Below are 17,984 nucleotides of genomic sequence, written 5' to 3'. Positions count from 1 at the left end.
TGTTAACCAGAGTATTTGTACATTCCATGTCCAAGTTGAACTATTGTTTGAATAAATCCAACTTTTAAATTTTGTCTGCAGCCAAAACTGTGTTCCACGTGACATTTATCTTTTAGAGTACTAAGTGTAGCGCAGCAACATTTTAAACTGCTGAGAGATTTTGAGTAGATGCGTGTTAAAACAAAGGAAGCACCAGAAGAACATCACACACAAATTACACAACCAACATAAGCAGTTTGCTCTAATAGACTGTCCTAACCTTAAGACAGGAACACAGTCATGACATTAGACTGGGTGCTCAGGCTTGGCCAGATTTTAGCCCAATATCACTTCTGAGTGATACGTAATGTACTCTACTTCCTCCGACAAGCATATCACAGAAATACAGAGAGTACATTATTGGTAATGATGATACCATTGTGACTGCTTTTTCTAGTCAGGGCAATCTCACAGAGCCACATTTTCCCTCTCCCATGACCAAGCTGCTGCTCTTTCCCCTTTTTTTATTGTATTACTATACACTAGCAAAAAGGCCCGAAATAACTAGGACAGAGAGTGTATTAGCTCTGGACTCAGCGCTCCTCCATGTGGCATCTTCCTTCTAGCGCTGCTGCCTCTTGGTAAAGAAGTGGAATTATGGTAGATCTGGCTAGTGACAGCTCCTGCTAGATCTGTGTGAGTACCCTCAGAGGCTGTCTCTGGTGGCAGCAGTAACTAAGGCCTGAGTGGAGCTTCCAACCGTATTCTTAGCAGCAAGCAGTGGTGTCCTGGTTTTGGCCAGGACAAGGACAATCTCTTGCATTAGCTTGGAGTGGGCAGGGCTGTGGGGGTGTAACCAGGAACAGATGTTACTCTACACCACCCTTATCATTGACAGGGGTGGAGGAAAGGCACTCACACGTCAAGGAAAAGGGCATTCCTTTCTGTTGGGAGAAAACCTTTCTGTGTTGGAAAGAACCAATGTGATCAGTATTTGTTTATTGTCACTTCCCATGTAAATCATCTGTCATACACCTTTTGTTGTTAATATTGTTGTTGTTATGTTCATTTTATTATCTCATTGCTGTTTCCAGTAAACTGTTCTTATCGTAACTGATGATCTTTGTCTTTTGTGCTTCCAACTGGAGGAGGAGCAAGTGGCAGCATGGTTTTAGTGGCAATACCAAACTAGAGAACACCAAACTAGAGGACAAATGGTCACTCCAACTCCAGTCTGAGGAGTTAAATGTGTGAAAGGAGGCTGCTACAAGGCAATCTCTGTGAAAAATTATTTTCTCTCCTAGCTCTGTGAAATTTTGGCTAGGGCCAAATATTGCTGACACAGAGAACCAATGAACAAATGGCTGCCTAAGGGGAAGAGGAAAAAAGTTCTCTCACCTTGGCAGGCTCGTTCATCATCCACAGGCTGGTAGCCAGCCTTGCAGGTACACCGTCCAATGGCCACCATCCACTCCCCTTCTCCATTGCAGTGCAGCCGAACACTCGAGGACCCCGTCGTGCTCGTCTCTTCAGCGTTGGGTACACACGTCCCCGGGGACTCCACCAGTGAGGTCCTCTCCCCGCCAGCAAACGTTTCAGGAAAGGAGGCAAACCCTTTCACCACAGCTGGGCACTTGTAGAAAAAGACTTGGACTGCCACCAAGGACATGCAGGCTCCCGAATCCTGGAAGGCCAGGTAGAAGCCATGCTTGGTGAGTGGCCCAAAGCTACGTACTTTAACATTCATCTTGACCACCTTCCCAGTGCTGTCCACCTGGGAAAAGCTTTCATCAGCTGCAATAGTATCCACTTTGGTCCAGGGGCCCTCACGCCACTCCGGCATGTCCTGAGAGGCAATGTCAGCCTCCGACTGGTGGTAGTAGAGTGTGAAAGTCTCCTTGCAGGAGGAGGCCACGGTGCGCATGCTGGCGCAGTCTCTCACGGAGAAGCGCAGCCGGACGTGGACGCGGTGGGCCCCGCGCCGCTCTATGAAGTGAGTGCGCAGCCAGTTATTCTGACCTGGTTCAGCCACGTTGCACACTTGAAAGGTTCGGATCAGGCGCTTCTTGTCATCCAGGACACTTACCTCATCCCACTACAATGGATATAGAGGAGAAAAAAGAAACAGGAATAAAAAAATGGATTCAGTATTCAACTGCACCAAAAATATAGGACAGGTCTTTGTCTTCCCCCTCTCCTTGCCATGTCTATGACGAGTTTTGAACTTGTTTATGCTATGTGCAGCAGAGCCTTCTAGACAGAGTATGACCCTGTAAAGAAGAGCAGTCAAAGCTCTGAAGTAAGAATTGTTGTGACAGAAAACATAAATCATGCAAACTTGGCCACACGACATTGAGAATCTTAAAATGCGAGAGTCACACTTCTTCCTTCCTATCTTCCCATCTCTTGTCTCCAGAGACAAAACAAATGATACAAACAAATGAAACAGAGCAAAAGACACTGTTCTCTGGAGAACACATTAAAGCATAAGTCCCTTCTACCTAGCTTTACCACAGCGAGAGCTGTGTTCTGACATTTCTTATCACCACAGCCACTACAGGGGCAGGTCCAGATCGAGTTTGTGCCCGCAGGAAGGCACAAGGGAGGGATAAGGAGGGGTAGAAGCAGGCTCCTGTACAAAGCCGTATGACAAAACCCTCCTTACCCTCTCAACCAGCTTTACATAATAGGTACAAGGCCCTGGGTATGACAGAGGACGTGCATAGCTGAGATAGAAGGAACCTGCTCAAGCATTCTCATGAAAGTCCAACCAACCAACTTCTCACAATAAGATCTGTACTAAGACCATTTGCCAACAAGAAACAACAGCAAGTTACGGTCATTAGTGACTCCCTCCTGTGTGAAACAGAAGCACCCTTTTACTGACCGGAACATCTTTTCAGGCAAGTGCTGTCTCCCTGGGCCCCAGTTTAGACTACTTCAGACTACTATCCACACCTGCTTTTTCACATGGGTACAAATAATGTCCCAACAAAACGTGCAAAGTTGATCAAGGGAGTTTTCAGGGCCCTGGATGAAATGTTAAAAAAATCAGGAGCGAGCACGGGTAGTGTTTTTCTCAATCTTTTCAGTAGCAGTAAGGCACATTTGAAAGAAGCAAATGATGCTGAGACACCCATACTGGCTTCAGGACTGGTGCCTCTGCCAAAATGCTTGGGTTCGTAACCACTGAAGAATCTGAGACATAGGGTGTGTTGGGACATGACAGGATCGAGCGTTCTGATGAAAGAAATGTATATTTGTTCATAAACTGGAGGAACTGATTGGGAGATTTAATCTATAATTGATGAAGGAAGGGCATACCACCAGGAGAGCTGAAGATAAACCAAGGGCTGACATGGCCTAGACTTAGGACGGCACTGCCAGCTGGGATCATGTATGCTGCTCCTGGGAGCATGGAGAGCTCAGGAGCACAACTGAAATGTTTGTATACCATGGGAGCATTGGGCAATCATTCATGGCACAAAACTCAACAAGAACAAGTGCCAGATCCTGCACCTGGGATGGAGTAAGTGCAGGCACAAGTACAAACTGTGACAGGAGTGTCTGGCAGGGAGGGCCCTGGGGGTGCTGGGGGCAGCAGCAGCTCAGTGAGAGGCAGCAGGGCATAGCCCAGAGGGCAGGAACCGTGTCCTGGGGGCATCAAACCCAGAGCACAGCCGGGCACAGGGGGGATCATCCATCACCCGCTGTGCTCAGCACTGCTGTGGCCTCACCCACAGTGCTGGGAGCTGCTCTGGGCACAATGACTCCAGAGGGGTGGGAGAGTCTCTGAATGTGTGCAGAGGGGGGAAACAAAGCTGGAGAAGGGGCTGGAGGGTGTGTCCTGGGAGGAGTGGCTGAAGGCTCTGGGTTTGTCCAACGTGGAGAAAAAGAGAGGCTGAGGGGTGACTGCCTTGCTCTGCAGCTCCCTGAGGAGGGGAACTGGAGAGCGAAGTGCTGATCCCTTCACCTTGATCCATGATAGGATGCATGGGAATGGTTCAAATCTGCCTCAGGGGAAGCTCAAAATTGACATCAGGAAACATTTCTTTACCTAGAGCATGGTCAGACACTAGAACAGGCTTCCTAGAGATGTGGTCAATTCCCCAAGCATGTCAGTGTTTAAGAGACATTTGACAGTGCCCTTCATAACATTTATACTTCAACAGCCCTTAAGTAGTTAGGCAGCTGGACTAGGTGATTGTTGTAGGTACCTTCCAATGGAAATACTCTATTCTATTCTATTCTATTCTATTCTATTCTATTCTATTTTATATGGAGGGGTGGGTGGAGAACTCTTTAGTATTTCTGGAGCAGAGGTGAAGGAAGAGGGTAAGGATGTGGCAATAGCATCCTACTCAGCACCCTTCTCTCTTAACAATCTGGCTTTGCAAAACACACTGCGTTCAAATTCTTCATATGTACAAAATCTATAAACCAAGTCTCTCACTTTCCCTTTCTTCATCAGATGCATGCATGTCTTCCCAGCAGACAGGGAGTCGAGAGGAGGGACAAGGGAAATGCTTACCCCATCAGAAGGATGTGCAGTCCAGCCAATCTCTGAGGTTTCTTGAGTCGTATCCAGAAGTATTTCTGTTTGTATTTAAAAAAATTAAATTAAAAAAAGTATTCTGTGCTATTCCAAGTCAGACTAAAATCTTATCTGTTCCTCTCAAGATTTTCTTGTAGAGGACTTCCATACACCAAAAATAAACATTCATGTTTTGAGACTAAATATTACAGGTTATGTCCATACTAATAAATTAAGAAAGGCCAAGACAAAAGCAGAGGCAATAGGCATATAATTGTGCTAACTCATGATTCTCAAGTTGCTTGGCAATATTCTCACCAGACTTTCCCAGGCAAAGTATAAGCACACTGACAGCATGGTGCAGAGTTATCATAATGAGCAGTTCAGATGAGGCCCCACTCTTTTTGGAGAAGAAAAGGTGGGACACACGATGAGCTACATGAATGCATGCCAGTCTCATTAGGACTATGGTTGCCCATTGTATCTGCACATGTAACTGTGGACACAAGGCCAAAGCATGTTTGTTCCCAGCTCTGGAACCAAATTTCTTTGGGAGTTTATGACCCAGCTGATCCTGTAATGGATTAATTTGTTCTAGAACTGGGAATTACATTGCAGGTCTGTGTAGGAATCCCAGTATTACATAATCTGTTGCATTATTACACTGCTCAAGAGTAGGGTACATGCAGAACTTCACAGGCCTAGTTTATTCCCACAACTAGTCTGCATTTCCATTGTTATTGAATCTACCACTGCAGACAGATCAGATATCAGACTTGACTGCTCTTGGGCAATTATTCTCCGCTTGGGTACAAAGAAACACAAAAGAGATTCTGACAGTCCAAACTATAAACAAAGTATTCTCCAAAAGAGAATGTCAGGGTCTGAGACCACTGTGGTATGCAAGCATGTGCTCTTCACTCTGTGTACTTAGGACACAAAATAAGAAAATGACTAAATGACTCAGCTGAATAGGTATTTACATGTGTTGATATATACTGCATAAATCAATTGGCTTTTCCTAAATTCTGAGGAACTTTATTTGCTAATTTTGATTTTCATATTTCTATCTTATTACTTAAAAAAAAACCTGCAAAAAACAGATTAAAAAATCCAACCCAAAACCTAACAGCCAGCTTACTTACAAATAAGGTTCATGATCCATTATTAAACCTTGCAAAGGTTTAGTAATATGATTGTTCCATGTTTTACGCAGGAGAGAGATTCTCAATGTTTTCTATTTCCAGTTATGAACTGCATATGTCACTATCCCTATCAATACACCTGGGGATTCACTCCACATTAATCACTGGAAAGGAAAGACTCATCCTAAAGCAGACATGATCAAGTGAGCAAGTTTATACAGACCTCAGCCTTCACCAATGTCTCTGAACTATATTCCCTATATTCATTCCTACAGGACATTTAGACCTCCCTGAGGATGCAGCTCCTTGATTCAAAAGCAGTGCAAAATACCAGGACTGGCTTGCCAAAACTGGAAAGAACCACCAGTTACAGCTAAAGTACAACCCCACTAAAATTACGTAACGGACCTCAGGAAATGCTGAGCAGCTCCATTCTCAAGGATAGCTCAGCTCCAACAGCCCCTCTGAGCAGCAGAACATCTGCAAAAGGCCTATGCCTCCCTGAGGCACAGCCTTCCCTAGGCTGCCCTAGCAGCAGAGGAACTTGGCATTCCCCCATGCCCATTACCTTCTCAATTGCACAGTCTGGCACAGGGATTGCACAGTGTCTTGTCATTACTTTGCCACTGGGATCCCAGACATATGCTGAAATAATACACAAGGCCGTTTTTCAACACAGAAAGAACTTTTTTCTAATCAGATCTGAGTCTCCCATTTACCAAAGTACAATGCTTCTACCCCTTGGAAACTCTAGAAGTAAAATAGAGAAAAGTTAATCAGGGCATGGAAAGCCATACAGAAAGTGAGAAAGAAATGGAGAAGAAAGGAAATGGAGAAGACTTGCTCAGTAGCCCTTGCTCTGCCACGTCAAGCAGATTCCCCAGACAACTTCTCACCAGAGAGCAGGGCAGTATTTACCAAGCACGTGAGTATTTTACAAGCAAACAGAAATAGGCAGCCTGAAGCAGACAGAACTGTCCCTTTCACAGTGAATACTTTAAGTCAGAAACCACTAGAAAAATAAGAAAAGTACACAAGAATTTTGTGTGCATAAATCTCATTTCGCAACCTACGGCCAAAAGTCCCTCACTATTTTTGTTCTTCCTCCCTTTCCTACTGGCTGTATGCCTGGAATCACATCCCCAGTCACACTAGCTGCATGCACACTCATAAATCTAACAAGCTGTTAAACAGCTCTCTAGCTCTGAGGACAACAGGCACAGTATGGTTCATGTTCCCATGGCTAAAAATTCCAACCTCACAGAAGTGCACAGCTGCATCCAAACCACCTCCCAGGAAAGGTCCTCAGTCCATCCAAACCCCTGTTTGTGATAAGATTATTTGGCATGGGCCAAACAAACCCATGGCTGTGCTCATAATTTAACAGTATGAATGACTACATGTGTACAGGTATAAGCCTTCACTCTGACACTTTATTAGCACTGATGACTGAGTAGCACTTCACATCCTCAATGGGCTGGGCCACACCAGTATTCTGCTCCTCTTCAGTGCCAACAGAAATTATCTGTTCAGCTGAATTTATCACCTTGGAAGAAAAATGACTTACACGCTTTCAATATTGCTCAAAATCAAGGGTCTTGCAACATCAGGTTAGACTCAGTCTCAGTCCAGCCCATGATGCTGCTAGGGGCAACACTGATTCAGAAATCTCAGGGTATCATTGGAGCAATATTCTACTCTGCATTAAAAATGAGGAATAGGCAAGGTATCTGAGCAACCTAGAGGCTTTGAAACACGTGAAATTACGATAATTCTACAATTCTTTTTCTACTCCTGATTTAATCTCAGTTTTGAATAATGATATTCCAATTGCATATTACAACTGTTATTTTACTTCAAGGAAGATAAAAACAACTAATGAGAGATTCTCCTATATTTCTCTTCTCTAAACTAAAAAAAAAAACAACCAAAAAAACATCACTTTTTATAGAGGAGTCAAATGGGTTCATTACACTCTGCAAAATCTAAACTCTCATTTGAGTATTCTCAGCTCTTGCCAGCCAGAAAGGTGAAATAAAAATCCCAAATACTTCAGCTCGCACTATTCTGTATTTACATCACAAACCAATCTCTTGGTCTACATTATGCTATAATGTCAACATCCAGAAAAACTGGGCAGAGGCTGGAAGCTATTACAGATCAGGCTGTTCAGAACAGACACATTAATAATTTTTACATTTTGGTCTGCCTGTACTTTCAAGCAAGACTATTAAGCACTTGTGTTACAGACAAAATGATCCCCTGATGCAAGAGGATGACAATTCACCCAAGGATGACTGACCCTTAGACAACCTTCATGGAGGCAGAGATGGCCTAACAGCTTTCTGGATTGAAGAATATTTGCCCCTGGTGTCTTAACAGTGCAGTGGTGCAAGAGGGAATTATACAACCAAAGCCTTGCAAACTACAGCCACGGACAAGTGAGTCGATCCTGAGAAGAGAGTAAAAGAATCCCTTTACCTGTGTGATGAGAATCTGCTACTAAAACTGTAGAATCACAGAATGAAACAAGCTAGAAGGGAGGTACAGAGGTCATCTTAACCAACACCCACCCCCCCCTGCTCAAGGCCAGGCTAAATTACAGTAGGCTGCTCCAAACCTTATCCAATTGAATTCTGAATATATCCAAACGTACACTGATAGAAGGCAAAGGGCACTATGGTAAAAGGTAACAGTCAGAGAGTTTGCTTTGCTATGGAGTGAATGCCTCAAGCAGCAAAACTTGCTTGCTTAACAGATTTGAAAACAACTGAAACATTTCTGAGCTTATTCTGCCTTCCATGATCATTACTTGAAAAAGTAGGAAGTGTGTGAATGCTCTCTAAGAAGGCTGGGAAGAGAAAGCATTCCCTGGGCTTATACAAAAATAGTGTTAGGAGCTGTCAAATCCAGTAACCTCACACAAGCCAGGCTGCTGCAGCTCCGTGGCCCCAGGCACAAGCAATAGCAGGGTTAGGTGGGTATTCCCAACAGGCACACACACACACATGCAGGCACTGCACATCTATGAATGGCCAGCCACAAAGATCAACACAGGCAGAAGCACTCACCAGTCATGCAAACAGAAACAGCACCACCAATGGCCTCATCCTGCTCCCCTTTCTGGTTGGTCAGGATTCAGGTCTGCTAGTGGGAAATATATATGCATTTGTATACAATGTGGATCTCTGCAATAACTGTCCTTAAAGATTTAGCCTCCTGACCTCTGGATCTGTGGTCTCTCCATCTGCTGCTACCTGAAGCTCAGCTGAAGCTCACTCCTGGTGCAAGCAGCCAGACAAGCTCACTCACTGTCTGTACACCCCTTCACACACACACACAGAGGCATGCTATGGATCCCCTGCTAAATGGCTTTAAGGGTGCAGCCTACCCAGCAGCTAGCCCTGGGCGCTTGCTCTCCTGAGCTGCTATTCTGTGGATCTCTCCATGAAGTGGTCTTTGACACTCTGCCTACCCAGGAGCTGCCCTGGGATCATATTGTCTCTGGGTACACTGAGATACACAACACATAGACAGTACTCTCAAAGAACCCCTGGAATTCATGGTGACCAGAATACCCGACCTCCTCATAGTTCTTCCCTCACTAGATAAACCCCTCTGTTTGTCTCACTCATAGAGATACACACATTTAAACTGGCATCTCACTCCTCCTCCAGACTCCACTCTTTCCCTGCTTTCCCAACCCACTAACTCCACCAGCAAGCTAGTCTGGCTTGCTGTAGAGATCACAAACTCACTAATTCAAGCTCACTCACTCCAGCTGCTTGCTGCTTGCATCACAGATGCACAGATCCTGTGACCTGTGGTCCATCTTGAGTTCCTAGCACTTGATTTTCATCCATTCCATGATCTTCAGCCACTGGTAGCGCTGACTCATGGGCCACTCTGACCTGTGGTTCAGCTTCAGCTGCTGGTATATAAATGTACACACACACAGACACACACACACGCGCAGACACACAGACACACGCACACACACACACACAGACACACACACAGACACACACAGACACACAAAAACAAAGCCCCTTCACCCAGGTAACTGGTGAAAAATGGAATTTAGTAAGAAGATAGGACAGACTGGGGTGATCAGATGCCTGACAGCCATACTGACCTGCAGTTGGTGTATGTGACTGGCCCCTTATCTCTCTACTTTCTCACACTTAATCCTCCCTTTCCATATCTACAGTTACTCCACTAAACAACCCACAATAAATTTTGCAGATTATCTTCCCCACATCCCGTAATAAACACCCTGCCACTTGCTGGCAATAATCTGCTTCAATCTGAAAAGAGAGCACTTCCACTGATTTAACTTAATGGGTTCATTCCCACCCCATGGACTGATCACACTCCTGTGATAGCTCTGGGAGAAGCTGGGTCAGGGCACTTATTTCTCTGTTAGGTTATTGAGGGTCCCCTGCCTTTCACTGTTCCTATGTGCTCCTTTAGGCATGGGGAGAGGACCCTTTTATCAAGAAGTTTTTATCACTCATATAAACAAATATATTTATTTATTCATTGTGTCAATCATTTGGAGACAAAATAGGGTGAAACCTTTGGGAAGCCCTAAATACAATAGAATGTCTTCCAAAACTAAACAGCAATTGTGGTGAAGTAAATAATATATCAGTAGCTAGTGGCATATGCAACCACAGTAAGTACTCCTTTCTTAAAAAATGAGTTGATGAAACAAGTAAGAAACCAACCAAAAATAGCCTAAAAAAATCCTACTTGTTCATAACTATCCAATACAAAGGTTGATGTTGTTTTTTAAAAGAAAATGTCTTAAAGATTTGCTATGACTTAATACAAACAACCAATCTACAGAATTATAGAATATGCCTCCTAATATAAGAGAATATATATAAAAAGCCAACCTATATGAGAGAAATGAGTTCAAATTTTTTCTTGTATAAAGCTATAATGTCAATCCTGCAATGAATGATCCTGTGGTACTTCTGTAATGCTACTTCTCAAATGCAATTAATTTTAGAAAAGCTATTTGGAATCAATGGGATATGTGTTTAGAAAGTTCCATGAAGTATAATGTAATTTAACTGCTTGCTCTGTCAGAGCAAAATGCTGACACTATCAGAATATCAAAGTTGTCATCTGCAAGGAGGAATTCTCACACTCCAACCAGGAGTTATGTACCATCTGTGAAAGAGAGAAATGACAGCCAAATGGTGTAGGATATGGAAGTACACAGCTTTTTGCAAGGTAACACAGTTTTTAAGCTTTATGAATGATTGTGTATTTTTCTCTTCCCCAGCCCCTTTCTTTTGTTAAAGCTCTAAGGAAACTGCTGGGATTAGCATGTTGCACTACTACTGATGTCAGAAAATGCAGACATCAAGAAATTAAAATTAAAAAAGGTCCAACTTTGCATATGAAATCCAGTTAAATTACTATCTAAAACTTTCCTAGAGATACAATATAATATCTACTCTTCCACAGCTTAAGAAGTTCATTCTCCAAACACTAATAAGTCTAGAACTTGGGTCTAACTGCCACTGCCATCAAACCAGCTACTTTTGATGCAGCACAGCGTGACTTTTAATGCTTATCTACATTCTCCTCCTTGCTTTTCTTCATAGACGTTAAGAAGTGAGCTTATTTTTTCCAAAGTTATACCAAGGCATACACTGAAATTCCCAGAGACCCTGCATTACAAGAATGCCATTCCTTTTCTTTGCAGCTTTAATTAGCTTTGAATATAAACAGTGTTAGTTGCAGCAAGAATAGTCTCTCCTGTCCTACTGGCCTCCAAGCAGCAGATTGGGAACAGGTTTAACACAGGGCATGGTGCAAACCTGGGAACAGGGATGTCCCTAGCGCAGGAACTACACAGGAATCTATTACGGAAGGAAATGAATCAAATGGAGCTGCTGAGACTGACCAGAAGGATAAACCCCTGTCTGCTTCCCCTTTACAAACAGGCTGCACATCCAGCCAGGTCTTATTCACGTTCTGCATGCCTACAACAGGGTATTCCTCTACCCTGGGCTTTCCAAGCATGTAACAAAGTTTTTGGCATGCAGGAGAGCACCAGGAAAGAACTGTGAAGAAAATGTCTGCTAGGATTTTTAACTCATGTGAATCACAAGCAATCAAACAAAAAAGTTAATTTCACTTTTTTTTCCCCCTGAAGTAAAATGACGTTAATTTAAACCTTTTCTGTATATACTAAACTGCATATAATAAACCAAAAGAGAGTGGTATTTTTCACTCTGAAGATTCCCTCTGAGGAAGGTATATTCTCCTCCACTTCAAAGGCAAGCCAATTTGAGCAATCAATATATTATTTTCAACAGCCCAAGACAACAACCAGCTAGTAGAAAAAATAGGGGAAAAATGAAATGTCTGACCTCACTACCTTTTTTCTTCCGTATTCCCTTTTGCCAAAGAGATACTCTTAATGCAAAGAGGTTTTATCAAAGCAGAAGAATTATTGTCTCTATGTCTTGAATTTCTGGAAGACACTTAGAAAGACTGTCCAGGGATTCTGCAGGCTTGAGAGCTTGTTGTAAAATAAATGCAATCACTTACAGACAGAACACATCATTCCTCTGGAACATATTTAATGAGTTCTACAAAATGAACTCTGCTTGTGTTTACAGCTGTAGACATTTAGAACTCCACCAAAGCAAAACCAATATTCCACATAAATTGATCTCAGTGCCCTAGCAAGAGCTATTTCATTAACAAGTTATCACTTGCTCTCACCTGTCTTGACTGCAGCCCATCATGCATTCTTAAATTCTATGCTTCACAAACTTTTAAAATCAGAAAGGTTAACCTAAAATGTTAATTTAAATTTTCAGTGATAAACTGTAATTACATACATGTGTAGATTTTTAAAGAAATAAAATTACTGTATTTCTTTATGTAGCTTTGAGAAAAAGGAAAAATCCATTATTTCACCCAGTATGTAGTTCAAAAGTAATGCTCTCAAAATCAAATCCTCAAAAAACTCTTGCAGAGCTATAAACACTGAGAAATGTGATCTTAATGAAAACTTCTGTGCAATTGTGTTTCCTTTTATAAAGCTAACCCCCCCCCCCCATATAAATGTTTTCTGTTTTCAAACCAGTCTTCCCTCAAGTTTCCATTCAGGCTTTTTTTTGGTGTAAAAATCATGTCTAGAAAACTTTGCACAGACATGCTCATTCCTGGTGAAATCAATGTGTCCAAATACTAGAGCTATATTAAATAAATTCAGCCTAATACCTCCTTTTTATGCATTAAAACCAATACCAACAAAATAATTTCAATTGCTTACAAGAACTTCTTTACCTCTGAGTCATGAGGGTGTTTAAAGTCCCATTAGGTCCTGTAAAAGCATGCTGCCTTCTTTCTATCTGAGAGGCATTCTGCCTAAGAAGTATTTGCTCTCTTCATAATGCATATGAAGATAGTCTGAATCTTTTGACTACTTCCCCTCTCTACAGCTTCTCCCTCTTTCCTTAATGATTAACATTAAGGTTTAGAAAATTTCAAAGTTTGAACAACATTTAGTTAGAGACAAAATGTGATTTACATTCAGACTTTAACTCAAATGCCCGAGAAACACTAGGAAGAATTGATTGATTCATTTTCCCACTCAGTCAACTCTCTTTAGTTGGAGGTGAAATGTGTTTTAAACACCATCTAAAACTTCTAAGAAGCTCTACAAAAACTGAAGACCACACTGGATATTCCCTATATTTTTCAACTTAAATCTGAAACCTGAATTTCAAGTTCCTGCTATATATAATAATGAGTCAACAAACAAGCCATGGGCCTTTTTTCTTCCTTATGGACAACTCTGCACTAAAGCAAAGTTTTCCACATAGTTATCATCAGACTTTCCTCCCCTACCATATAATTTTTATTTGACTTTTGACCACAACAAAAATACTTACCTCTGAGATGCAAATCAGCTTTAAAGTGCAAACTTAGGACCATGCAGTACAGTCACAATGAAGATGCTGACTCCCTTGACCCTGAATTGAGAGCTGAAGTTTGGCTCATGGACACCTTTACTGTTTCCTCTCCACAGGCAGAATTTTACTGTCCTATTTTAATCCAGGCAGGTCAACTATGTGATCTGTGAAGCTGTATCATACAGTGCTTTTGAAACTCTTTTTATCTTTACAAACTTTCAGGACTGAGCAATGAATTCAAAAAATGTTCGTTTGTACAGGCATCACTCAGTTACTTCATATTTGCAGAGAGAATTTCTATCTCATTTCTATACCAGTTACACAAGGAATTACACAGTAATTTTTAATACAATTTTAAAATCAGCAATTCACAGAATTTCGGAGATTTAAGAATTTGTATTATAATCTTACATAAATTATTTAGCCTCTGAACTTCCCACACACACTGTATTCCCCTCCTATTAAGAGAAGGGATGCTTTAACAAGCTTTCCTCTTTTTATTAGATCTCACATAATTCTCCTTTCCTTTCCTCTAGGTATTTCCTTGCTTCCCTTTGATTTCATCTCTCCCTCCTCTCCTCTTTCAGTGGCTTTCAGAAATGCAAGAGATGAACATTCCTCACAAAGCAGTACAGTTCACTGAGCACATGTAGCTGCAAGGATATTCTTGGAACAAACAAGGGGACTGTTTACAGTACCTCTGCCCTTCTCTAACTCTCTTCCACAGCTCTCATCTTATCTCCTGCTCTCATCACCCTTCCTTCTATCATCTATTCTTTCTTCTACCATTTTCTTGGCACCTCTTTTCCCCTGCCTACCTTTTCCCTACCCTGCCTCCAGTGCTTTCTCCCTCCTCTCTGCTGGCTGAATGTGAACTGCCTCTTCTTGTTAATGCAAAACATCCTCTCCTATCTATTATTTGAGGCAAGTTTTTCAGAGGTGAGACAAAAACTCTTGATTTCAGCCCAGTGGGTGTTGTCTTCTCGAACGGTACAAACGTCCAGAGATTGTTTCACAAAGCAAACATGGTGCAAGAACAGAAACATGAGAATCAAATACACACAAAGTATAAACAAGGAGCTTATTCCTGGATAAAAAAAAAATCTATTCTTTGAGGCAGTCACTTCTGAGATAGTTAGCAGTAATGCTCACTAATGATCCTTCATAAGAGGGTTTGCCTCTCCCACCAGAAACAATACTAATAACTTTTTAAATCCCAAGAGATAGTGATCAACCATCAAACAGAAAGACATGTGCTCAATGCTCATCTGAACTAGGATATAAGCATACTGGAGAGCACACTTTGTTTTTTTAACCTCTACAGAAAACACTTTAAAGTTGATGTGAAACATCTGTTCTTACCTTCTAATGAGGTGACTAGATGAAAGAAGAAGACCATCCAGAGCCAACCCATTCCCGACACTCTTCTTGCACTGATGCCAGCATTAGAATCCATGAAGATTCTCTGTAAATACCACCATCTTCAACAAGCCCACACCACTCTCTTGAAATAGTCTGAGATTTCTTGGAGTGTTTTAATATCTTTCCAAATTAAAGCACAGAGGTCTTTGCAGAGAAATGCTGTTTAGGAAAAAACAGAAGGTAGAAACAGAAATCAGGTCACTCTAACACAAAACTGACAGTTTTTATACACCCATTCCATCATTTACTACTTCCAAGATATGGGTTAAAAAGGAGTAGCACAGACCCAGTATTTTCCATACACTCATCCCTCAAGACTTCAGTCAGTCACAGGTGTTTTTTGCACTGCCAGTACACACAGATTTTGAGACTTTCATGGCATCAGGGACGGTGTGGTTCCCAAATCAACATTAATCTCTACCACAGTATAGGTTGTACTATTACTGAAGTCCTGATCCTTTCTGCATCTTTGGCAATGTTTCTTGGAAGGTGTCCATTTCATTTCCCCTGTATGCTTTTCGAATTCTGTCTCTTGTAGTTTACACTTTGCCTTTTAAGGACTCCGCAGGGCAGTAGCCATGACAGGAGAGTTTTTGCCAACACAAATCTGCACAGCTGACACACTTGTGCTGCATTTCACATGCAGGCATTTGTCCCTTTAAGCATATGACTGCACAACACTGCTAAGTTGGACACTATTTTTCCCATTGATATGTTGTACATGAGGAAGCAAACGCTGTGATATTTAAGGTCAAACAGGGAGCCTGCATTACAGCCAGAAAAAGCACACAAGTCCAAGTTTATTATCTTAAGTGGGAAAACATCAAAATAAAACTCTAACAGCACCATTAAGAACCTGACATAAAAGCTTTTCTTCCAGTAAGGGAGCAGCATGTAGCCTAATCCAGCACTGCATTAGATCAATACAGCATAACAATTTTGCTAAGCAAGGTAATTCTAGCTCCATCTGTCCAATTCTCAGCCCAACAGAGAAATATCACAGTAATATGTAGGTTGCATGCAAAAAGCCAGAATGTTTTTTTTCTTCAGGTGCTCTTTGAGCAGAGCATTGAAAATGCTCCAATGTCTTCAGTGAGACAGTGAAGCGTAGCTAAGGAGAAAGAAAAATGTCTCAGGCAATATACAGAAATGGCTCAATAACTTGGCTGAAAGAGGGGAGGAAGGGGGAAGAGTTATAATTAAAAGGGGCAGCCTCAGTGCAATTATCTGAAAACCTTGCAGCAGGGGATTTGAGCAAGTTGGGCATAGCAGAGGAAAAAGCAGCCTGGGGAATATGAGAAAAGGCAGCAGAGCGCAATTAGATTTGCTTTACTGGAGAGGGAGAGAAATTTGGGCAGGATGGAACAGCTCTCTCTTCTGCTGCTCCCAGTGAGAACCTAGAGCACCCAAGACAGATGAACCAAAGGCACTCTGGGCATCACTAAAATGTAGGGAAACTAAAGGAATCTCAGCAAGAGGCAAAAGTTTTGGTCCATGCCTTCTGAGGAAAGAGAAAAATAAAATCATTAACTATTACTGAGAAAAAAAATTAAGATTAAATGTGAGGATGGATACAGGCACTGCTTATTACTTTACGAAGCAAGTATACAACACAACACATCACAGAATAAAAACGCCACTGGATGCAACTGCAAAGAGGAGAAAATTTCAGGGTGAAAAGTCAGAAAGTCCTTCTTTACAGAAACAACTACCCAAGCACACAACAGCAGCCTCCTGGAAAAGGAGTAAAGATGCTGCCTGAGCCACCAAAACTAAGACTGGGCACACCAAAATCAAGCCTGCAAGACACCTCTACATGGAGACATAAATACTCACCATTTGTACTGGAAAGCTACAATATTATAATATCTGTAAGTTTTTTATTGAACCAGTGAAATCCTAAGAGATGGGGACTTATAAGGATTCATAATGAAGGCAAGCAAATGCAGGAACAGAGGTCAAACAAACTGAAGAACACTTTCATTTCAGTCAAGGGACCTCATTTATCTGCAGAAGGCTTGAAAACAGCTCGCAATTCAAATATTCTCATGTCACATAATGTCGGAATCACAGAGCAGAAAACAGAACCCAAATACACTTTGGCTGCTGGATCTCACACCAAAGCATCGAAATTACCACAAAACAGATATAACTAAAAAATCCCTCGTACACAAAACCAGACACAAAACAATTTCTGGCTCCAAGGAAACCAATTGTTCTTCTGCTGCCCTCCTCACCTGCACATCTCTCTTACAACATCTGTTTGTCTTATCCTGGTTTCCTCTGTATCCCACCAAAGTTACACTGCTCTTCAAGAGGAATCATGCAGCCTTTGTCTGGATTAGGCTGGCAATTATTTTTCTCAAAATAAACTGTGGCTAAATCAAAAAGCTGGTTGTGATTTAGCAGATAAAAAGGTAACTTTTTTTTTTAGGTTTTGGGTTTTTTAAATTTTTTTCTGCCTCTTCCACACCTCAATGAAAAATGCTTACTCCACAATGAAGGATAGAGAGAACATTATGGAAGCATTTAAGGGAGAGTAGGAGGGAAGCACTAGCCTCTGTGAATTAAAGAGTACCAAGCCCCTAAATTGCTAACCACTGCCCTGCCCTTCCCCCAAGCACTTGATGTGTACAGAATCTGACTACACCCAAAGACGCTCATCTTTCATTCTTTAGTTCTCCTGCTACTTCTACCCTACACCAAACTACGTAAACAGAAACCTCAAACCATCCCAACTTTCCAACCACCCTCTCCTCTTGTCCACACAAGCACCTTTCCATGGCTGCCTCAGCTAGTTACCTGCTCCAAAACTGCTTTCAGCAAGATTACTTCTCTTTGCTATGGAATCCACTATTCCCCACACTCCTCCAAATCCAACTGCAAAGCAATACACCCTCTGTGGACAGGATCCTTTGAAGAACTTCCTTAAATACCCTTTCTCTTCCTCTCTCT

At 41.9% G+C, this 17,984-nt stretch overlaps 1 protein-coding gene across 2 annotated transcripts in view; it reads right to left on the bottom strand.

Annotated features, from left to right (window-relative positions):
• The window catches only part of EPHB6 (EPH receptor B6), a 66,419-nt gene that overhangs the window by 32,650 nt on the left and 15,785 nt on the right, over positions 1-17,984 (bottom strand). For both annotated transcript variants that reach the window (XM_054269802.1, XM_054269801.1), the window contains exons 2-4: positions 14,970-15,188; positions 4,511-4,575; positions 1,378-2,074 (exon numbers count right to left, since the gene is read on the bottom strand). In XM_054269802.1, coding sequence (XP_054125777.1) covers positions 1,378-2,074; positions 4,511-4,575; positions 14,970-15,063 — 856 coding nt within the window. In that variant the 5' untranslated portion in view covers positions 15,064-15,188. The remainder of the gene's footprint in view (positions 1-1,377; positions 2,075-4,510; positions 4,576-14,969; positions 15,189-17,984) is intronic.

Source organism: Melozone crissalis, unplaced genomic scaffold (genome assembly GCF_028551555.1).
Source record: "Melozone crissalis strain CALT ecotype California unplaced genomic scaffold, PUWL_Pcris_2 ptg000008l_1, whole genome shotgun sequence".
Classification (NCBI taxonomy): Eukaryota; Metazoa; Chordata; class Aves; order Passeriformes; family Passerellidae; genus Melozone; species Melozone crissalis.
The sequence above is the reverse complement of the archived record's forward strand: the minus strand, read 5'-3'. Positions and strand labels throughout refer to the sequence as shown.